At 45.5% G+C, this 24,209-nt stretch overlaps 2 protein-coding genes across 5 annotated transcripts in view; one reads left to right on the top strand and one right to left on the bottom strand.

The window, feature by feature from the left end:
• Positions 1–13,171, top strand: part of srgap1a (SLIT-ROBO Rho GTPase activating protein 1a) — a 74,000-nt gene extending 60,829 nt beyond the window's left edge. For 3 of the 4 annotated variants that reach the window (XM_060060836.1, XM_060060835.1, XM_060060837.1), the window contains 5 exons: positions 1,164–1,243; positions 4,749–4,929; positions 6,556–6,693; positions 9,567–9,948; positions 10,654–13,171. In XM_060060836.1, coding sequence (XP_059916819.1) covers positions 1,164–1,243; positions 4,749–4,929; positions 6,556–6,693; positions 9,567–9,948; positions 10,654–11,100 — 1,228 coding nt within the window. In that variant the 3' untranslated portion in view covers positions 11,101–13,171. The remainder of the gene's footprint in view (positions 1–1,163; positions 1,244–4,748; positions 4,930–6,555; positions 6,694–9,566; positions 9,949–10,653) is intronic. The other variant, XM_060060838.1, reaches the window with a different exon arrangement.
• A 3,709-nt stretch (positions 13,172–16,880) lies between these two features.
• LOC132464444 (kelch domain-containing protein 10-like) lies at positions 16,881–23,940 on the bottom strand. The gene is made up of 11 exons (XM_060060818.1): positions 23,395–23,940; positions 23,188–23,303; positions 22,746–22,838; positions 21,885–22,106; positions 20,655–20,809; positions 20,374–20,522; positions 20,211–20,295; positions 20,043–20,109; positions 19,907–19,954; positions 19,324–19,463; positions 16,881–19,017 (listed from the first exon to the last, which is right to left on the bottom strand). The coding sequence occupies exons 1-11, from the start codon at positions 23,487–23,489 to the stop codon at positions 18,808–18,810; spliced, it is 1,380 nt and encodes a 459-aa protein (XP_059916801.1). The 5' UTR covers positions 23,490–23,940; the 3' UTR covers positions 16,881–18,807.
• Between the last annotated feature and the right edge of the window lie 269 nt (positions 23,941–24,209).

The raw sequence follows: 24,209 nt of genomic DNA, 5'->3' as shown, positions 1-24,209 counted from the left end.
GGGGGGGTAATCAGGGTAATTACCCCGCAAACGGGGGGGTGAGCTGTCTGGGGCGGAGGAGCGCATGACGCGCGCTCTCCTGCTAGGAACATGCAGAAACGACCACTAAGTAGGAAAATATGGCAGAGGAATGGGGGAGCTGTCTAATGGGGGAGGACTGTGAGGTCACTCTGTGCCCACGCTCACGCTGGAGTACAGCGGGGTCTAGCTTTTGACTTTTTTTGGGGGGGGGGGGGGGGGGGGTCAAACGGTTGAGCACCTCCATTACACGCTCACCACTTTACACGGGGTTATTTTCTTACCTTTTCTATTCGACTACTTCTTTCTTTCCCTCCCTCTGCCTTTCCTGTTCTTCTTGGGATGGGTCTCCATCTTTCTTTCACTTTCCAACTCGCCGTTGATCTCCTCTGGACCTTGAATATGGGCACAGAAATGCTAAAAAGGCAGAGCTGATTGCTCCTTCCGGCATGAGAGCTTTGACCTCTTGTTTACCCCTCTCCTGCCTGACACCTCCCTCATTTCTGTCTCTACTGGTGCACCCGCTATTATCAAAGGAACATTTAGGGTTTTTTCAACATCAGCCTTGTTATCTGATCATTTTGGGTCTAAAGGACTAACGCGGAGAGCAATTTCTGAAATTGGTCCAGTATTGAGCAAGAACGCTTCAGGGTTTAATCCACGAGGAACGGCCTGCGATGTAATCCTTTAGGGCAAAGCGTCCTGTCAACGTACGACCAATAAAAGGGCTTGTATTTGGCACTGGCTGATTATATTCTAACATTTTGGAAAGGATCCCTAGAGAGAAATACTACTTTCCTCTTTACCTGCCCCTTGATCCCAGTCTGTTTTTGTATTGTGCTGAACCAGGTCTCACTCTGAAATGTCCCTATTATCATCACAGTCTCAACAATCCTTCACCCAAATCTTTTAGACACTAGACTACACCTTCTGTAGTCCAACACAACAAACTCTCCCCTCTCCAGCTCTCCCTCACACTCCCACCATTATCTCTCCGCTACAACTCTCCTCGAGGGAGATGAAGCCAAATGTAAAGAATAATGCTGGAACCCCAGATTCCCTCAGATAATTGGAACAGAATACAAATATTCACCTCCATACCTGTGTGTGTGTGTGTGTGTGTGTGTGCTCCCCCCCCCCCCCAGTGAGAGCCCCTACAGTGAGCACGGAGCACTGGAGGAGGTGGACAACGAGGGGGGCACTGAGACCCAGACCAGCGATGACGGTGAGTCCCCTCACACACTTTAATACACACTCTGAACACAGTCGGAAGCAGTGACGCCAATAAAATGTCTTTGGAACAATGGAATGGATTTATTTATATTTTGCTATACTAGACTTGAGTGTACAATCTTGGAAAATAAAAAGAAATGCAAGGTATAATAAAAGGCTGTGCTCAAACTTCCATATCGAGTTACCTTGGACTTGGGAGAGAGTTTGGAAGGGAGAGTAAATCCAAGTATCACCATGGGAGGCTGATCCTTCTTCTGAGCCTGCTGTGTATATATATATATGTAAACTTAACGTGATAGGGAACCGCAGGGAGGATGGTGAACTGTCATGGGGACCTCACACTTCCGCTGTCGTCTTCTACTTCACAATCACCGGCTTCTCTTGGAAGTTACATTCAGATATTTCAATTTTTAATTCGGATGGTTCTGAATGGACAAGGCCGCTTGTGATCAAATGACTTTCATTATTTAGTTAACTGCGAATGCGCAGCGAACAAAATAGTCATCAATTAACGCTGCCGTTCGATGTGATTGATGGACTCCATTTTTAATGGAGCGTCTGTCTGGACAGATCCATATCAAAGAGCAGTTGAAAGCAGACACCGAGGTGCAGCCGGGTGATTATCCGCTGGCACAAGGTGAATGTCAGAATAACAAAGCACTTTTTACTTGAGGCAATAAAGTAGACCAGGCCTCGGCAGACAACAGCAGAATGTGTGGGAAGGCGCAGCGCACCTCAAGTTGTGACAGCCAAAGCTTCATCACTCGTGAAAAAACGTCTGCTTCCCCCTAAAACCTGTTTCCATGGTGATCACAAAAGACCTATTGCATCGCTGTTGCGATCCGGAAAATAACGTTGGTCTCCTTCAACCATCGTCACACGCAGTAATAAGTTTGTCTGATAACATAATACTGCGGTAGTGAAATCACACTATTGCAAAGGTTAAACTCACCCACAGTTCAAGTCTAATGGCATAGTAATAGGTTGTATATAATAACACAGTATTCATAGAACATAGTAACAAGATAGTCTCTCTCACATGATTGCCATGGTTTTTCACCACCAGTGAATTTATTTCCAGAGTTTATGGGTGTGGAAGAAGAGCTTGCAGAGAGTCTGTTGTCATCATTAACTACTAAAACCCTGTGATCTCATTTAGGAGTTAAGACACCCAAGTAAGCCGTGACTTTCCAAAGGAGCCGGCCTCTTTGTTAATCTGCAACAACGTGGCTGTTGTAATTAGTTGGGATTGAAAGCTTTTGGGTTTCTTTCCATGAGAGGGAGCGTTAGAGAGAGAGAGAGACAGCCCCCCCACCAACGAGGAGAGCCAACAAGGCTTGGCTCTCCTCGATGAGCGTGAGATTATGGCAGCCTATATCCGCCCGGCCACTTGACTCCTTTCATTTGTGTGTGTGTGTGATATGTCCGCCTAAAACCGGATAACTGGAGCTGCGTGATTTGTATTTTTGAGCAGCACAACATGCATATCAATACATGGATGTCCCCTCCGCTGTTGAAAACCACAGGAGGTCAGAGGTGAACTAGCTGGCACATTGATTTAATCTCCCATTGCATGGGGCCCATGTTTGTGAGTTATAGGCCCAGAGTGGATTGTGTGTGTGAGCACTGCATCTCACTGTACACCGTGGCCTGGGTCATTAGAGATCCCAGTGTGGCGTCCCTGGCTCCGGGGGGAGGAGGCTAAGCAGGATGTGGGGTTAAAGCTTGTCTGAAGGAGCCAGGGAAGAGAGCGGGTTTAAGCCAGGTCACGCGACTGGGACTGGGACTAGGACTGGGACTGGGACTGGGAGGGAGAGTGAAGGGCTCTTTCTTCCTCCTGAATAAGGCTGATCGATTGGCCCCTGAGCTATATGTATGCTTGAATGCGGACGAATGGCCCGATCACTTCAGGGTAGGGCTTGAGTACGGCTCTTCCTAATGGAGTGGCCCTCGCTTTAACATCACTCCCCATCTTTAACGTCTGCCCATCTCTGCGGGGGATTGTTTACAAGCTTGGCGGCGGTGTAATGTTTTGTAATGCCTTTAACTGTACAAGCGCGACGGGTCAGCACACGTCTGCAATAAAAGAGACGGACGGACGGATAAACGGAAACGACTCTAAAGCAGAAAAAATAAAGGAGACCCGAACGAAGACGGTATTATCCGGCATCGATTGCGCCGCCGTCATTTTTTATTAACCGCCCCATCTAATTAAATGGGGCTGTAAATTTCCTGTGTCACATCCAATCTCATCACATCACCATCCGTACCACGTCGACGTCGTCCAACCCCACCAGGGCGGGCGGCAGTAGAGCAGGGCTGGGGGGGGGTTGGAGGGGGTGGGGTTGGAGGGGGTGGATGACATTGTGGGGAGAGATGAGGCAGGAGGAAAGAGAAGCGACGGGCTGGGTGTGTCTCTCCCCCGTCCCCTGGGATCAGGTTGTTTTTCCCGTCTCTTCTTCTGCTACAGATGGAGGACTCGGGCTAGGGAGAAGCTGTGTCTGTCACAGGGGGATTCTGCCTTTGACCTGATAGGATCTTTAGTCTGTCGGTGTGTGTGTGTGTGTGTGTGTGTGCGTGTGCGCGCGCATGCAACAGGGCTGGGGAGGGGTGTGTTGCGAGGAAGAAAGAGGTATGGGGAGACTGAGGATCAGGGGAGGCTATTTTTAGCTGTGTTGCACTTGTACGTGCATATTGATTCAGAGATTTTTTGCTGGTACCTTTTCGTAAGGGAGGGTTGTGTTTTGCGAAGCTTATATGAAAACAACAAGTGTGCCCCTGTTTGTTTTTAGCCTGAAACCTATTTCAGACTTTTTGTGTGTTGTGAAACTGATGAGTCAATCAAGAAAACAATCACAATTTACAATAAATATTAAAAGCATATTCATTTAAAGATTGTTATATTTCGTTAATATTTGATACTAATTGTATCTTGACGAGTTGACTCCCTCCGGAGCAAAGTCCATACGACTGACGTGATATACAGTTGTGCAAATATTGAGTCAATCCCCGCGGGGAATCCTGGCGATTGCGTTCCAAGCCCCTGACTGGTATAGATGCACTCTGAACAGGCTCTATAAATACTCTGGACATAATCCCCTCAGGGCCTGTTGTGGCTCTGACCTGCTGTTTTGATTTGAGGTTGCTATTGACTACTTCTCAAACAACTCTGTGATGCACATAGACACACGCGTGCCGTCTTTACACAGGCAAAGCTAAAGGTCTTTACCGGCCATTCAAAGCATTATCGTCAGCAGAAATGTCTCTATTCACTTCATCTCTTCATGCTCATAATGTATACAGGATCAAATAAACGTATAATGTGTATGTAAGTTAAGAAAGTCGGGTTAAAGTAAATTAAACACTCAAATTCCGTTCGAACAACGGGTGACTTGCGTGTGATCGGCGCTCGGCGACCCATCCCTGACGCGCCCCACGGGCGCTGTGCTCCCGCGTCTCCGTCGCCGCGCTCTCTGACCCACGCTTCCCGTCCACAGAGGGCGAGCCCATCGAGGCCATCGCCAAGTTTGACTACGCGGGGCGCTCGGCCCGCGAGCTGTCCTTCAAGAAGGGCGCGTCTCTGCTGCTGTACCAGCGGGCCTCCGAGGACTGGTGGGAGGGCCGGCACAACGGCATCGACGGCCTGGTGCCCCACCAGTACATCGTGGTGCAGGACATGTGAGTACCCTGGACGAGGACCTCCGCTCCTTCAGGGCGATGTGAATGGGCGGTGGCATCGAGGGGGATTAACTGACTGTGGAAGCGACCCTTCATTAGGATGCAAGTCACTATTGATGTATTTATTTACAACCAAGGGAGAAAGGGCAGTTTTACCGTGTGCTTTGGGGGGCTAGGGTCAGGGGGTGTCTTAATAGGCGGCCTGTGAAGCCCTTTGAGAGAGATTAGGGGATGGACACAAATGCAATTGACTTGAATTGACATTAGTAGTTTCAACTCAAATGAAACGGGGAATCCTCCTTGCAGTCTTCTACTCCCTCAGAGACTCCCTTAAGGTTAATGAGCGTGTTTCGCGGGTGCGGTAGGGGAGCATTGTGCGTCCCTGGGGCCCGCCAACCCCCAGCCCCGCTGCCATGACAACCATGCACGCTTCCATCAGGGGTCTTAATTAAGCAGTGTCCTTGGAGCCAGAGATCCTATCTCTTCCAGCTCTCTGTGGCCGGCCAGGGAAATCTATCATTTCAGTTCCCAGCCTTCCCCTCCTCCCCCCTCCCTACCTTTCCTTCCTTCCTCCTACAACCTCCTCCCTCCTTGTTATATGCAGCTGTCCTGTGCGTGTTCCTATCAATAATTCACCCGGATGGGTTTGTTTTCTAAGCTAAACCAAGAGAAGAAGGAACAATTCATGGCCCTCCAGGCGTCTCCCCGGGGTGGGCAGGTCTCCTTCTGCCCCCCCCCCCCCCCCCCCCCCCCCGGGGCTGATCAGGGTGGGCGGTGTAAAGACGCCCCATGTTGACTGCTACGCCGGCCCCGTTTAACATACAAAGACTCAAACAGGCAGCGTCGCAGGAAGCACTTCGGCTCCGGCCCTCAGACAGGATGTCCTCCTTCAGGAAGGACGTCTCAGGAATGTGACGTTGCATGCGTCGATGTGTGCGCCCTTTTTATTTTTTGTTGTTCATTTTTAAGGATACCAAATCGGAACACTGCTCCATGTCTACCATTGCCGACGCTCAATAACTCCATACTGATGCTCAAATTAGAAATATTTTCTCTTTGCTGGATAGATTTCATTAGCATACATGTTTATTTAATGCGAATGCTAACCAGCTTAGTCACCAGCTGCTGCCACCTGACAGCGATCTCCATGGAGTTACTACAGCTCGCTCACACGGATACTCATAGCCTTTGGCCCGTAGCTTTACTGTTATTATTTGTGCTTCTGTGCCGGTTCACCAAACAAACCTTTCAAATCCTTACCAATTCATGATGTCTCCCAGCCACCACCACGAGATAGGAGAGCTAACACGCATACATTTTTTAGGAAGGGGACCCAAAGAGTGACTGAGGCGGATGTTTTGTTTTTGGTCCACTCTCTGTCTCCGTCTCTGTCTCGCTCTTTCTGTCTCTCCCTCTCGCTCTCTCGCTCTATCTGTCTCTATCTCTCTCAGTCCTGATTTGTCTCTGTCTCTCTCTCTGGCTCACTCTGTCTCTCTCTCTGTCCGTCTGTCTGTGTGTCTCTCTCTCTCCCTCTCTCCCTCTGGCTCTCTCTCTCTCCCTCTCTCCCTCTCTCCCTCTGGCTCTCTCTCTCTCTCATGCGTCTCCTCTCATGTTTTTGTGCTCCAGTGACGACAGCTTCTCCGACACCCTGAGTCAGAAGGCGGACAGCGAGACCAGCAGCGGCCACGGAGCGGAGGACAAGTGCTCCGCCAAGGGCCCGGGCTCGCCCACCGACAGCCGCATCTCGGAGGCCTACATCAGCAGGTAGCGTCTGACCGCCGTGCCTTCAGAACGCAGGGAAACGGCCGTCGCTCACACAGAGCCTCGATACGTTCCGACGAGGTCGGGACTGTGTTACAATAGCTTTTGTCCGATTCTGTTTGATGCCCCTCATGCGTATCACGCGCTGAACAATTTCAGCCTCTACTCATTGAAGGGAACGTAGGCCGTCGAGACATGACATCAGGATTCATGGATCACTGTGCTTTCCCGACTGACTGCATGGCAAACGTGGCCACCGTCGGAAACACCACCCCACTGTCATACAAGCGCGTGCCTGTGTACAGAAGAACATGTGTTTTTGTCCAGGATGTCTCTGTAGACAACTAGCCCCGTGCAAGACAGGGCTTTTGTCTAAGACCAGGGATCTGGAAAACCCCTTCCTGTGGCCTGCACTGTTTCCCCCCCCACCCTGGAGATAAGGCTAAAACCACTCTTCAGTACAGGAGTGATCAATCATGGACTCACTTGACCTAATGGGCTACGGTGGTTTCCTCAACAGGGTCCTCGATAGCGTAGTGAAGGCAGTAGTTAAACTCCAGCCAGAGGTGGCGTTATCCCTTCCCCATCGATGTGTTGGTGGGGAAACGGGTCAACTGACAGGGAGCCTCCCTTCCGCTGCAAAGGGTTGTCAACACAGCCGCGTGTGGTGCCCTGTTCAGTGGAGATTACATCATGGTAGTTGGTGATCTACATACAAATATAAATATACATATAAGTGTGTGTGTGTGTGTGTACACACACACACACACACACACACAGACACAGACACAGACACAGACACACAGACACACACACAGACAGAGACACACACACAGAGACACAGAGACACAGAGACAGAGAGAGAGTGAAGCACCGATCTCTGGCAGGGTATCTGTAGTCTGCTGGTGGGGTGCCAGTATTACCTCTCCCCGACCGCTATTCAGTGCTGCACTCTTCCTTGTACCGGAGCGAGCGACCTTGAAGCGTCTGTTACTGTTGCTCTTACACAACGCTGTTATTGAAGTGGTGTAAAGTGAAACACTGTCGATGAGGACTATTGGCACCGCTTGACACAATACCAATCGCACTCTTTGCGACTTGCGGCTTGAATAAAATATGCTTTTATCTTGGCTTTAGCCTTCCTTCTCTCCCAAGTGTCTCTCTCTCCCTCGGTCTCTCTCTATCTCTTGCTCTTGCTCTCTCTCTCTCTCTCTCTCTCTCTCTCTCTCGCTGCTGTCAGTGATGCCTCTCATCTGCTGAATCTTTGATATCAAAGCTTTTATTTCAATATTCCCACTCTTCCGTTGATCTTCAACCACGGCGCACTCACCCGAACACGCGTATGCCAGCTTGTATCTAATCTACCTAATTACCGTAGATAAACACATACACACAACAAACTTTGCTCAGCGACACAAGAGAGCTCTACAATTGTATCAATTCATTAAAATTGCAAGCATACCATCAAACATCATTGTTTATGAATCCTTATCACACCAGAAAAGAGTGGGAGTGCATGAATGTGAATAATATCACATAATTATTAAGAGCTAACTTGTGTTTTGAGAAAGAACTCATGGAATGTCCAATCGTACACATAATGATTAGCCAAGGCAGCAGACAAACAAATGAGCTGTCAAAAGGGGCGATGGCTCCCAAGTTGCTGCGTGCAAAGCTAGGAGGTTGTGTTGTTTTCGCTGGGCTTCGTCCCAAAGGGGACGTTTGTTTTAAAAGCAGACTACTCCCCCTGCAGGCCATAACCGGCCACTACACCTGTTTAATTTTCTAGGTTGGGTTTGCAGTCAGGGGGGAAAAATAAATATATTTTGCAATCTGACTGCATTGTCGATCTTGGTGAAGTGTTGTTTCTTTTCGATATTGTGTACATTCTTGACAAATTATTTTCAGCCGAAATGCAATTGTTAAGCAGGGGAAGTATGCTGAAAAAAATTGTGTATGTCAATAAGCTGGATAGGTGTGTTGTTTTGCAAGCTGGCCTCGGGCCAGTCATACTGGATAAACAATGTAACCTACCCTCGGCGGGTTTCCTCTCCCTCCAGGACTCTGTTTCATGTTCTTGACAAACTCACCATGTTGTTAATTTGAAGCAGTAGGGGCTCAGCAAATGAAGATGCTAAGTAGCTGAGAGGCATAAGGGAGACGCCCCAGCTAAAAATGCAATATCCTGCAGTTTATAGAAGTTATAATGAAATAGGTCATGTTCCTGATTGGGATTAATTCGCTAAATCTATTCTGAAAAGCAACGGAAGAGATGTTTCATGATTTATTTTATTCATAATCTTTCCTGATAATAATCCATATCTTAATAATTATTGATTTAGTTGATGAAGTCAAGTCTATCTCAGTCAGTTGGTAAGATGACGGCTCTCTGTACTGCCATCTTACCATAGGGGATGACTGCGCAGTTAGCAAGGCTAGAAAGCAAGTAGGGTAGCTAGCAACCAGGAATCTGCAAGGCTAATGAGAGAAGTAATGGTGATGAAGGGCTGCTTCATCGGTTTTATTCATGGGGAAAGTAACGGGGGAAAGGAGTTTTTTCTACTAGATCACTACAGCACATTACGTGTGTTTGTGGCTGTTTGAGTGTATTCTTGCGTGTGTGTCTGTCTACATGCGTCATTGCAGGTTACACTTTGTTTCAGTATGCGCTCCCGTTCTACCAGGCCCCTCTATGACTGATGTGAGACGGGTACAATGCTCTTAATGATATTTTGGACATCCAGGGTCAGTCCAAAAGCCTTGCAGGCTGACCCCCCCCCCCACCCCCCCCCACCCCCCGTCCACTGAGCGGCTGACGGGCCGCAGAGAAGCCATAGGCCTCGGAGACTGAGCGGCCGCGTCTTTCTGTTCCCTAGCAGGCACAGGAAGCGATCGGACCCCCCATCCCGCCGGCCCCCCGCCCGCCCCAACGACATCCACTGCATGGTGCACCCGTCCCACGGGGGCCACGGCAACCACGGCGGCCACGGCGGGACCCCGGAGATGGGCTCGCCCGTCCTGGGCCACTTCAACCCGCGGGACATGCTGCGCGGCCGCAACCACCTGGCGGTGGACAGCCCCGAGCGCCGGCGCCGCGCCAACCACGGCAGCCTCACCAACATCAACCGCCACGAGTCCCTGAAGAAGATGGAGAGCCCGCCCATCCGGCGCTCCACCTCCTCGGGCCAGTACACCAGCTTCGGGGACCCCCACCGCGGCGGCGGCGGCAAGCCCCTGGACCCGGAGACCATCGCACAGGTCAGCGCGGGACGAGCGGCGCCAAAGCAATCCCCCCCCCACCACCGGCCACGCCAGCCCCGCCCCGTTAACACCTAGTCAGTCAGTCCCCGTCCCCCCCGTCTTCTGCTTACTCCCACCCCCCTTCCTGTAGACCTCAGTACCAAACAGGACTCGGCAGGCGGGGAGGAGTGAATGTCTGAGCTCGGCAGCATTTAGCGTGCGCCCAGAAGGATGGTTTGCATTAGATCAGACGGAAGGTTACTCTGCGGCTGACGGCTAACGCTTTCTGGTTCAGCCGAACCCCTAGAGGATAGCCCAGGGGTGAGGGCAACGTGACCTGGTTTAACTGCAGTCACAGACTCACAGAGAGTAGTGTGTTTATACAGCTGAGCTCACGGAGAACATGTCTTGCCTTGTTCGTGCGCACTGTTCTAGTCTGTGTATCGCTGATGTCGTTCTCGTCTGCCACGAATAAATAGCATGCACCTGATTACAAGCAGAAATAATACACTAACTTTCTGCATGCAAAAAACAAAATGTATGTTTTTTCCTCTTGCTTATCCTTCCGCCCCTCCATATCCTCATCTTCTGCCGCCCGTCTCCTCTTTTCTCTACACTCACCTGTTTCTCTTTCAATATTTCTCTCTCCTTTCTGTGTGTGTGTCTCTGTGTGTACGTGCGTGTGTGTGTGTCTCACCATCGTCCTCTGTCACCCCACTGCAGGACATTGAGGAGACTATGAACACGGCTCTGAACGAGCTGCGGGAGCTGGAGAGGCAGAGCTCGGCCAAGCACGCCCCCGACGTGGTGCTGGACACCCTGGAGATGCAGCGGCAGAGTCCCGGCGGCGGCGGCGGCGGCGGCGGCGGCGGCGGCGGCAGCACCCCCGGCAGCTCCAGCGAGTCGCTCAGCCCCATCCACAACGTCATGCTGCGCTCGGCCGCCAACGCCGACGCCAACATGCGCCGTAGCGCCAGCTCCACCTCCGCCGGCGACGCCGTCAGCAGCTTCAAGCCGGCGGTGGCCCCCCGCATGGGCGTGCAGCTCAAGCCCCCCGCCCTGCGGCCCAAGCCCATGGTCCTGCCCAAGGCCCGGGACCAGGCCGCCGGGCCCCACCCCCAAGATCCGCCTTCCCCCCAGGACCCCCTGGATAAGTCCTGCACCATGTGAACCCTTTATGAGCGGCCCCCACCAAAATTAGAGGACTGTGATCTTTATATAATAAGTAGTCGTCTGGGCTAGGTGAGAGAAGGTGTGTCGTATGTTGCCAGGACTGTTTTAAAAACACCAATTTATGGGGTGCAGTCAGAGCTGCAAAGATAACTGAATCCTCACCAGATTGTTCTGAGTCTAAGGTCTCGTAGCAAGAGTAGAAACCACAGCGAAGATAGGGGGGACACAAACGAAATACATATTGGTTGTACAGTTAACTACTCTGATATGATGCCTAACCTTGATATTATGTAATCTTTATTGACATTTATTCCAAACGACGACAACAAATCACAAACGCTTCCCTCAAGGTTATACACATATTTTAGACTGGTTGTTTCAAACAATCAGAGAACACTGATGTAGCCCAGCTTTCCACACACAAGAAGCCATCGAGAAGATGTTATGAGACCATTCATTTTTCTTTTGATTTAGTTCATAGTTAAAACCATAAGTAAATAAAGGCTTTCTAAGGGTTGTACTGACTTTTGGCTTTAACTTTTGATTTGTACATTGATTTAGTTGCCATTACAAAGGTGCTTATATGACTGGGATAAACATGGTTTCATTGAAACGTTTTGAGTTCTGATCTGACCAAAAAAAAGAACAATATAAGTACCAGTATGCGTTTGCAACTGGTGTGAATGAAGATGTCTTGCAGAGAGCTGTGAATCTGCTGTAAATATACTTCCATCTCAGAACTGTCCAAAAAAACCAACCTGTGTTGATTTCTCACATGTTTCAATATAGCATGGAGGACTGTTGGACACAACCACTAGCGAGAAGAGAAACAACGCAAACCCTCTGGAAAGAATCTTTTCTTTTGATTATTCCTGTACAAATGTCAACTTTGGATGCTATATAGAGTGCATTGTGTGCAAAGTGGCCTGTACATATAACTCACGATGACTAATCTCTTCCATGTTTGCAATGCAGTACATGTAACAAAGTAGGGGTGCTGGTCGTTTGTGTATCGCTTAGCTTTATCTACCCAAAGTGTACCATGCGCAAGTCGGTGTGTAGGTCGACTGAACCGCTCCCTGTGTACGACTGCCCCTTTCTGTAGAGACTCAAGGCAGCGCTCTGTTGAAGCATTGCCAGTAGCCATGGACCTAATGACTGTTAGTGTGATAGGCCTCATGTTCTCTCTCTCTCTGTGTGTGTGTGTGTGTGTGTGTGTGTGTGTGTGTGTGTGTGTGTGTGTGTGTGTGTGTGTGTGTGTTTTTTCAATAGAACCATTACCACAGTATGTACCAGTGCTCAACATGTGTGACTGTTTCACCCTTGGGTGTCATCTTCGATGTACCTCCCGTAGCGTCAAAATAAAACTGTGGTTTTGCTTGTGGCCATATAGCCTATTAATGCTTACAAAGGATTAGTTTTTATATTTGTAGTATTCTCCTAACAGGTTTACAGTGTCTTTTGACTTGAGAATTGCTGTATTTCGGACACAATATGATTTTTAATTTTGGATTACTAACCGTTTCATTATCTTGTTTTTTGTTATTTTATCTTGTTAAAAACATATTGAACTTGTAAAAGAGAAACTTGGACTAAAAGAAACATGGAGGAGTCGTTGCGCCATCTCCGAAGCCAGTCGCAAAGCTGCATTGCGCTGTATTAACACTATATTAACATCCTCGTAACAGTCAGCCATGCCCTGTATGAGTGCTGTTCGTTACTCTGTGGTGTCTTATGCACATCCGTACTATGTACTAGTGAAAGTGCCTTTGAAAACAATTTTTGGAGGAACTTTACGTCACGTCGCATACTGTTGCATTGCATCTCATTTCAGACCGTGTGTTTGAAGCAAGCCAGTGCAAGGGGGTGAGTGGATGAAAAAGGTCACGATGCCATTTAGTAGAGAATGTTATATCAATGAGAAAATCTGATCAGCTTACCCATTGTGATGTTGCACCTTTCTGTATAGAAATGTAAATATATATGGCATGTAACATCCTACCTTTAGATTTGTTTGCGGGCTTGTCCATCAAAGGATTTCTTTCTAATAAAGGAAATAGTTTGTCGAGATTTGTGTTGTCTTTGTTTTTTATCAACAACTAGTGGTCCTAGCCAGTGGCGGAGCCAGGGGGTGGCCACCCCCGCACACGTCCTGTATTTGAATTAAACGGCTCAAGCATGGCCTGAATGCCTGTTACCACCTGACGCTTCGACCGGCACCTGCGGCTAAGTGAAGAAACCCAAAACAGAAAGGTATGATATCATAATGGATGTTGTTTTTGTTAGAAGCAAGGTAGATCGGAGGAGAACATAGTAAACTGTTAAAATTGCTATATGCTATGCTGTATTTGATAACTACGTTGCGAGATTATGTACATTGTTTTAATATAATCTCTCTCTAGTCTCTACACGTATTTGTTTTTACAACTTCGGATCGACTTTCGATCTAGTTATTTGCTGTTAACTGCTATTGTTGCCAGAACGTGTTATGATTGTGTCAGGTATATACAGTATTTATGCTGCATTTTGGATAAGTGTCATTAAAGAGGGAAAAATAATGAAGAGGAAGAAGGCAGACATAGCGTCCTTCTTCAGGGCAAGTGGAAAGAAGTCAGCTAAGGCAAAGAATGAGGGTGAGATGGAGAAAAAACAGGAAGAGAGCGAGGATGAGGAGCCCCCAGAGAGCAGCAACTTAAATGGACCTCCAGGTATACAGTATAGAGACTCACATATAGTACAGCTTGGTATGAGGTTATCTTATTTACAATTGGCTTAAAGTTTGTCTATTCATATACAGGTCAGGTTGAAAGTGCATTGTAAAACATATCGGTTCGTTTTTTCAGTACATTAAAGTATGGCATATTTGTATTTGCTATCCAGAGACACTTTCACTAATATTATACTTGCTTATAGTGTGTTTGTTAAACACTATATAGCATGCATTATAAAACCTTTAGGAAAATTACCTGTACACCTTATTGTAATTATTTTTGATGTTTCTGAAAGATTGATTGAGAGCAGGACAGAAGAGTCCTCCCTGAGGAGTGGCCCCAGTGGATCCCCAGGTAAATTGTCAATCTTACATTGTATGTTGTACTCTTCTGCTAACTTTTCCATCGATATTGTCCACAAGTTTATATTGTATATGTTTAATGCTGTAGAAAATGAATTTTAATCTTTTGTATCTGTGAAATACTTGGATAGTGGATCATTACACCTTGTGGAAAATACTTTAAACACCTATTAATGTTTTTAATATATGTATTTAGATTCCCACAGAAGATTCAGACAGCGAGAGAGAGGAGCCTCCAACAACGAGTGGCGGCCCAAGTGGACCTCCAGGTATACTCACTCTTTCACACATACTGGACACTTTAATTCCACTTCAGTTTTGCCCAATCTGATACAGTGGCCTGATAATTCATAAACAGGTATGAGTCATACCACTCACCTCAACTGGAGTAGAGTTGGATGAATGGCCTCAAATCTATAACGTTTTAAGCAGATTATAGTGTTCAGAATCGATTAGATGTAACATGGGATAGTACACTCCAATGTATGAGTTTATCTTGATTGTTATTAATCTCTGCTGTAATTTAATAATTGAATATGCCTTTTTTTTTAATATGACATTTCCAAATCAAGAACCGATAGATCTTTAAGGACAGTCATTGAAGTGTGAATATGATGTTTGTTATTATGTGTTTGATAGATGTTTATGGATCGAATTGAAGAAAAATTGACACTGCTTATTTAAACGGGCTGTTAATGCTTGTCATATTTACATTTGTTGGAATTCAGCAAATTGTATTCAGGATGTTATTTTATTTATTTTCTCATACATTAGCTCAGTATTTTATACTTTTTGTTATTTAAAGATAAATCCATAGTGTGATCAGACTTGATTAAAAAAACATTGCACTTCTAATTTTGTATCCTTGTTTTGTATTCCTGATGATACACTGAGAGAATTGACTTGGCTTGTCGCCATAAACTGAGGGCATCTCTACTATAAAATAGAATACCTTGCTGTCAATGCATATCTGTACAACCATTGTTCGACTCAGTCGTACAATACAAATAAAAACACAAATAGCAATCGGTAAATCAACACAGTTTAAAAACAAGTATGAATACAGAATAAGTGTATATTCTTTTTTAAGTTTTAGCTTCTTTGTTACTTTGCCTTTAGGTATAAGAACAATTTAAATATATTGAATACTTTTCTATTGCACCTTCACCTGAATTCCGAATAATGTTGAGATGTTTGCTGTACGTGTCTTAAATAGCTCTGCATCTCCTGGTGAGACAAATGCTTGCCACCCAAAAATTATCACTGGCCCCATCCTGGCCACCCCAATGGAAATGTCCTGGCTCCGCCACTGACTGAATGTGGTCAGCCGAGATCTTCCTTAGGAATGGGCTATAATTATCAAATATTATCATGGAAGAAATATTATATGTATTCATAATATATATATTATGAATACAGTATGAAACATGAAATCATTTATATAGGCCTACCAAATGGAGTCAAATGTTATGATGGTATATATATATATATATCCATTGTGTGTGTTGAATCGTTATTATGGTTAATTATTAATTATATGATATATTAAGAGAAAACATAACACATGGTCTAAAAATAATTTGACATCAAATGGAACACACATCAATAATCTCGGTAACAAGAAATCCATTAATTAAAACAAAAGATTCAGTATCTCAGACAATGTGAATAATGTGTTGTTGACTATGCAGAGTCTGCCACTGAAGGAGACACTCTAATCAGCTAATTAACTCGAAACACCTGCAAATGTTTCCTGAGCCTTTAATGGTCTTTCAGTCTGATTCAGTATGCTTCGCAATCATTTGGAAGACTGCTGACTTGACAGGTTTTAGGTCAGCCTCTCCAAGGAGGTTAAGCCTCAAAAGTTCATTGCTAGCTGGCTGTTCACAGGGTGGTGTATCCAAGCATATTCATAGAAGGTTGAGTGGAAGGGGAAAGTGTGATAGGAAAAGGTGCACACAGAGATAAAAGCAACAGGGATAAAGGATTGTCAAGCAAAGCTCATTAAAAAAATTGGGGAGCTTCAGAAGGAGTGGAGACTGAGGGAGGAGTCAGTGCCTCAAGAGCCACCGCGCACATAGATCCAGGTCATGGCTACAACTGCGGCATTCCTCGTGTCAAGCCACTCCTGAACCAGAGTCAACGTTAGAAGCGTCTTACCTGGGCTTAGGAGAAAAATAAGTGCTCTGTTAATCAGTGGTCTAAAGTCCTTATTTCAGATGTACAGGTTCAGAACAGAAGTACATTTTGCATTATGAATTTTGTTTTTTTCTTGAGCTGTAAGCCATAATCATCAAAATCAAAAAAATAAAACAAATGAATGCTTGAAATATTAACTTTGGGTTTAATAATAAGTTTACATTTTTGAATTGAATTATTGCAATTAATTAACTTTTCCACAATATTCAAATGTATTGAGATGCACCTGTAGGTATCCAGTGACACATGTTAAATGAGGCCTACTCAACAGGTTTAGAGGCTTTAATGGTTTCTATATGTTTGACTCTCGGCAAAAGGCTCAAGCAAGAAGACCTACCTGCACCTTAAAGTCATGTATCCACTATCACTTTTGACAACAGTCAATCTATCTCCATACACCCAACACACATTGGGTATTTTAAATAGGCTACTATAGCCTACATTAAAAAAAAGCAGGTTTATCTAAATCTCTTACCACAGAGACAATTCCATGAATTCAAACTAATATGCTGCAATATTTTAATTGGAAACACTTTAGAAAAATTAGTCAATTATAACAGACAACATTCATTGTTTCTCATTTCAGTCTTTATCCTCCAACATGCACTATTTTGACATGCAGAATATTTTCAATAAGTCCTTCATATCAAATGAATAGGTCAAACAAATGTTTTGGTGTCTTCTAGGAAAGGCAAAGTATCCACTGGAAATGCCAGCCACAGGCATTTTGCATGCTCAGTGTTTGTAAGGCCATTAATACAGTAGGACTGACCATGTAACTGCCGATTGGAAATGGGATTGGAGAATGGGACTAAATGCCAAATCCCATCACATTAATCAGAGTGAAAATCTTGCCAATATAATATTTGCAGTCCAAATGACCTTATGGTAAGTGTTGACAATTCAAATGCAAAATATAAATATTGTTAATGTCAAGTATTTCTAACAAATGATTCAGAAATTGGCTTACGTTTTGATGCCTCCGGGTGTTGATATTAAAAAGTCCTCCATTTCATCAATAAATAATGTTAATGAGCAATTGCATGTTTCTCATCATTCTACCACTTTCAGATGTTGACATTCAGTGATAACCCATCAAGACGCTATGAATAATGTAAACCAATTAAAAAAAATAATTATGTACAGCATGTAGACAGAAATTCCCAATAATGAATGAACTTGACCTAGAAATTATAGTGAACAAAAACTCAGAATGTTATAAATAATATCTTTTAAGAGAAAAAAAAATGAATAAACATTTGTTCAAACCGTGAGAAAGGCTTACCAATAAAAAAAAAAGTTGCTAAACTTTGAAAGACATTATCAAACATAAAATGGCTCAATAATTCAGAGCAGCAGGTGGGTCACATTAGGAAAACAAGTAGCAATAATGAACCATTTAAAACACACGTGATGGGAAAGCCATTTTAAGGACCCATTTGAACGTTTCTTTAAGGCACGAGAAGAAATTTAAAGTGATGGTGCTGAGCCATGTTTGGTGACACAAGATCCTGGTTGGACATGAAGAGGAACTACAACATATGCATACTGGAAATTCACAGTGATGTCATGTAGCTGATCAGCCTGTGGTTCCTCTGGTCCCGGTAATATGTTAACCTACTTTCTATTGACAAAAAAGAGACTAGCTGGAAAAAACCCGTGGTCGAACGTTATCTTCGAGGAGGGGGGGGGGGGGGCACGTGCAAGGTGCTGGCTGAGAAAATAAGTCTCACAGCAAAGGCAATACCAAACAATTTCCTCTGACAGGTTTCAACGATATTAGAAACAGAAAACTATCTGGTTTCGACCAAGTAGTTGGGTTTCCAACTACTTATAAAAACAGAACTCTAACTGCAACCATTTAGTTTAACTGTGTGAAGAGTTGGGACGTGTTTTGTTATGCAGCAGCTGACAGCAAATGTGAAGGGTCATAAACGCCCGTCTGAAATTGGTATTCAAAGAAAAAGATAAAACCGAGGACGTCAATGATTAAAAACAGGATTAGATCTCCAGTCTTCAGGCAATGGTTTCCACTTCGGCCTTCCACAAAGGCCTTGATGAAAAAGCTGATAGCTTTTCAAGTTGTATGCATTTCTTAAAAATAGAAAAAAATAAATAATTAAGAATGGCACTAGCCAGGAACAGGAACAAGAATTGAAAATTCAAAGTGACAAGAGTGAGAGCAGGCAGTCAGTCATGAAACAAAAAATGAGGTCATACATTCATACATATTCCGTAAAAAAGGACCACATTTCAATACGTGCACACAAAATAACAAGGTTTAAAAAGAACAGAGCAGACAACCTAAAAAAATAAATAAAATAAAAGTCTCAGTTTCCGGTCATCAACTACATCACAGCCGCCCATCCAGGGCAATGTTATTTGGAGGCCTTCGGCTCCGCAGCCCGGGGGCTTCAGGTCCAGGTCTACGTCTACTTGAGGCGCTGGATGAGGGAGTGTGGGAGTCCCAGGCTGTGGAGCTGGAGGCTGGAGAGCTGGGGCAGGCGAGGGCAGGCCTTCAGAAGCCGCTCCAACGTGAGCTCCAGCAGGCTGGGCACCACCAGCCACACCTTGTACAGGGAGCCCGTCCTCCGGTTCTCCGACAGGTTGACCACCCCGCCGTGCACGTACATGCACCCGGCCTGGGGGACGGCGGGGAAAGAGGCGTCCAGGGAGGCGTTACAGAGTGGAGCCATGGCTATTTTATTTGGACTCCCAGCTAATCTGTTCTGGATTATGATGCCTATTGCCAATCATGCTCATGATTACATATAGGCCTACATTTAAATACAATACAATAACCTTTATTTTAAATAAAGAAATATATAAAATCACGTATTCTATTTGGATACAAGAGTCTCCACAATGACTATAGTAAAAAAGAGGGCTGCAGTGGGATTAAAAGGTCAGACCTTTTAAAACAATAGCATTGAATACAGTGCACTAACCGGTGTGATGGCAGCACAGTGGAAGTAAGCAGGCTCTGGCATGAGGGCAGGCAGTCTGCTCCACTGGTACGTCTGCAGGCTGATCTTCCACAGGTCTGACAGTATTTGTTCCCCGTTGTACCCTCCACATATAAACACCTCTGTGGGGAAACAGTGTGAACTGTGAAGGGCTGGTACCTAATAGTCCCCTCCCCCAATCCCTGCACAGGATTATCCAGGCAAACTTGAAACTTATTCTTACATGATTTATTCTGATTCCAACTTTTGAGAACTTGTTTTGAAATGTTTTTATGAAGGACTGCTGCCCACTGTTCCATTTACTTGAAACATGACGCTGCCCTAACAACATGACTCAATTCTCTTTTTCCCATTCATGGATGTCTAGGGCATGCGTGTGTGTGATTAATGATAAAAAAAATAAACGGAGGGTTTGTGAAGGAAAAGAGTAAGGTTTGTAGCAGGCGGATCAAGTGAAGGTATTAGCTTTATGAGGGATAGGCAGGTGAATCCTCCTACTACTAGTGTGTAAACTAGTAGTAGAAGGAGTACTTGGAGGACAGTCAGGAGTTTCAGCTGGTCCTACCGTCTTTGACTTGCACACAGCTGTGACAGCGGCGAGCAGCAGGATAACCTTTTGTTCAGAGGTAAAAATAAACAAGCATGGGGATCAAATATGAGCTTAAAATCTCCTGCAAACTAGAATGTGTACACACACACACCTATCTTTTCATGAGGTTTCGTGACGATCCTCTCCCAGCAGTTTGTCTCAAGGTTGTACGCATGAATCTGACAAAGATTTCAAGTGGCATTAAAATGACTGCACGACATGTTTTTGTTTATTGTGTTCATCGTCGTTGTTGTTTGTTTGCAGGCAATATCTTTAATACCTTGTCTAGAGGATATGACGTCCAGGAAGTCCCGCCTCCTAGAATGTAGATCCTCCGTGTGTCGTGAGCGAGCTCATGTCTGTACCTGCGTGGCGGGGGTTAATCAAACATCCTTCAAACATCAGTACGAGAACCCATGGTGCTGGTCAGGGATTGGACTCACCTTTCCTCAGGGAGATCTGTGGGTGCATTCTTGGGTTTGAGGTGGACCCAGATGCGTGTGGACAGGTCCAGCCGGTGCAGGTCTGTGCTGTAGAAATAACCCGTCGTTCCTCCAAACACATACAGGTAGCCATTTATAATGACCATGGCCTGGCGGTGGAGGCAGAGTAAGAAGGAGTGACTAAATAGATATAGAATATGAGATGGAAAACACCTAGTCAGCTGGAACGCATCTTTAAGGGAAAAGTGAACCTTGGATTGGGGAATAAACCCTGGGCTAACCTGTCCGTAAATCCGGTTGGGTTTCTGGCCCCTGCAGTTCAGGAGGTTCCATCGCTTGTAGTGGATGTTACAAACATGGACGTCGTTGCCGTTGTTTTCACCGAATGGTATCCCCGTTCCGCCAAACACAAGCAGGTTGTTGCCGTGCATGACCGCTAGGAGACAGGAGAGCACAGAATACTAGGCTCAGGGCTTGGAGCTGCAGGACATCCAACCCGCTATTCAATGCGGGTCTCTCCCTGGTATGGAGGGTTAGGCTGAATTAACGTCCTTCGATCCCCTCTTCTGCAACGATCCACGTTGCGACTGGGATTTTTACAGCCCTACTTGCAGTCGTATTTTCCTGTCACGTTAATGTGTACACAAGGGGGGCAGTGTAGCGTTTTCCGATACTAAATGTACGAATCCCCAGACTCCTCTTGTAAATATGTTGAAAAAAAGAATTATGAAAGGATATGTATGATTTGGTGCACAAATCATTGAAATGCATTGACAAAGGGTTTGGTGCATCACAAGCAACTGACAATAAAGTTTTAATTTTGGCTGTTTGTATTCAAATTATTGTATTCTCTGGCAGTCAAAAACTAAACAAAACAATGTTCCCGACCGATTTGTCAAGGGATTACTTGACGTGCGCGTTGCTATGCTGTGGCAGGACTGCAGGTATTTGCATATGTGTCGGTCATCGACTGCCTAAGGGGTGTTCTTTGAGAATGGAGGATTCCTCTGTCTCTAACTGGTAGGGGAGGTTAGGAGAGAAGGCCTGGGTCTCTACCTGGTAGGGAAGGTTAGGGGTTAAGCCTGTGTCTCTACCTGGGAGGGAAGTTTAAGGGAGAAGGCCTGGGTCTGTACTTGGTATGCAGGGTAGGCGCTGGACTCTACCTGGTATGGAAGCCAGGTAGAGTAGGGTAGGGTAGGCCTGGACTAGACCTGGTATGAATGGAGGCTAGGTCTGGTCTACCTGGTATGGAGGGTCAGAGGGATAGGCCTGGTCTTTACCTGGTATCGAGGGTCAGAGGGATAGGCCTGGTCTTTACCTGGTATGGAGCATTATTGAGGGTAGGTTTGGTATACCGGGCATGCAGGGTGGAGGTGGGCCAGGCCATGATCTATTTTGTATGGAAGGGTAGGTCTGGTCTACTTGGTATCGAAGGTTTTTGAGGGTAGGTCCAGTCTCCCGGGTATGGAGGGTCTCTGCCTAGCTCGGAGGGATAGGGGGTTGGGGCCTACCAGACATTGAGGCCAGCTCAGTTGGCATGTAGCCCTCGGTGCGGAGCTGCTGCCAGGTGGCCGTGGCAAAGTGGAACCTCCACAGCTCCCTGAACAGCGGGTAGTCCTCGTTCTCAGAGCCCCCGGCGTCATCAAAGTCTGGGTTGTAGCCTCCGAACACATAGAGGTTGGCGTTGTCTGCTACACAGCGGTGTCCGCTGCGGGCAGGGGGGGCATAATGTCCTGGGGAGGGGGAGAGATGTTCAGCGTGAACACGTAGCTCATCCTCCCCCTTGCGCTGGCGTTCACGGCGTAGGATTAACTTGAAGGCTTGTTGCTGCATGTACTTCTTGGGAATTAGGGATTGTGCCGACTTTTCTAACATACCCACTTTACCTGACTTTTTTTTATTTATAATATCACCTGCTAGATGTCTACTATAGTTGGCTACTGGACTGCTGTATAATCCATTGTAAACAATGAAATGAGGCCCATTGTGAAGACCCCAGGGGAAAGGGGAAATTTTATTGAAAGACAATTGCAGTTCTCAAATTAAAATAACACATTCAGCGCAAGAATGCCTAGGGTTAAACTTAAGGTGAGGGGGTCTAAATGTTGAATGCAACATTTATTACTCATTCCAATGTTAAATGTGTTCTACTGGAGGTATAAAATAGTGGTATGCTACTTAAATACTTCCACATATGCGTTTTATTCTCCATCTCTGTTGTGTGTTTTCGAACAGGTTGCACCAACTTTCACATAGGCTTTACTTGTTCGTATAAGGTGTATGGGAGGGCATGTTTGGGAAAGGCGTAGATCACTGTGGTTGGGGGATCAATCTCTTAATAAACGGTCAAATGTCATAACATTTTACTCCACCTTCTCTCAGAAAACGGTTCGGGATCCGCAGGTTGGGGCATGATGGAGAGAAGATCCGACGAGCCTGAAGCCATCGCACTCTCTTCTTAGAGCCTTCAAACCAATGTATAATAGTTACACAAATAGCGAACACATCATTGGATGTATAGTTAGGAGTTTTTCGGACTGCAGTCGATGAGTGTATCAACTGCAGAATGTGACTGCATAAAAAAAACTAATGTCAGATAAAATGTATTGGCTTCCGTAGCAATAGCTAGCTTTACTCGTTTTGCTGCGGTAGTCAAACTTGGCATTGCAGACGCTGCCTAATGCAATGCTGCATCATGCACAACCAGAGATAGATCTTCATAACGCTAACGCCATGACGATTCGCCATTAAATCGAGGCATGCTTGACATATATGTGCTCTGCACTTGTGGACCATCTGCTTTTGTTTACAAACCTGGATCACGAATGGACAGCCTCCACGACAGTTTCTCGAATTTATTTAGTTGATTGAGGCCGCAGTTTCCCACACCTTCCACGATCGACATTGTAAACGGAGTGCAAAAGCAAACACTATCGCAGACAGTAATAGTGCGCCACAGGTATTATGTTATTTTTGAAGCACCAATCAAGTCAAAATAAGTAAAAACCTGCTGCAACTCACACCGTCACAGCCAGCTGTAGTGCTCTGACCAATCCGGAGCAGGGGTGGGCGGTGCGTCTCCGACAAGGGCTGCAGGCGTCCAAGGAGAGCTCCATTTACACAGCATATTGGATTCCATTCCAGACATTGCAACAATGGCAATATCTGGCACAGACGCACTCGCAACCGGTTTTCTCATCAAACGATACATACATACATGAATATACCGACAGATAGACCGACAGACAGAGACATAATCTGCTGTGTTTGTGTATGCACATACATTCATATATAGGGCTACATCATACTTCAACTTTGCTGTGTATTTACATGCATACATACATATAATAACATTAAACAGTATAATTGTCTGTCTTAATTGCTTCCCTATAGCATCCATACATCCAATAGTATATATTCAATTATGTATAACTCATCACTATATAACTGTAAAAAAGTATTCCGATTTTTTGTAGAACAGAAAGATGTACTTTTGGAACTCAGACAGGAATGTATATTTGTATAGGCCATAGATAAATTACATTTATACTTTAATATAAGCACAACTAACGCTTTATATATAAGGAGGTTAAGATAGTGGGTTGTCTTGTTTCTTCATAACAATTGGTGATCAGCCACTAGTATAGTTTATATATGTTAAAAGCCAAAGTCTGTAGTTTTAATTTGTAATTTGCAAAATGACTTAGGCCTGCCTACATATATGCGAACTACAAGTGCATTGGTGGGTCATTAAACCTCACAGCTATTAACACACAAAGTAAGGATGGATTTGGGTCAGCCCTCAAGCACCTCGTCAAACTTGATATAGATTGTCA

This window comes from Gadus macrocephalus, chromosome 9, assembly GCF_031168955.1.
Source record: "Gadus macrocephalus chromosome 9, ASM3116895v1".
In the NCBI taxonomy this organism is placed as follows: Eukaryota; Metazoa; Chordata; class Actinopteri; order Gadiformes; family Gadidae; genus Gadus; species Gadus macrocephalus.
This window is presented reverse-complemented; position numbering and strand designations above follow the sequence as displayed.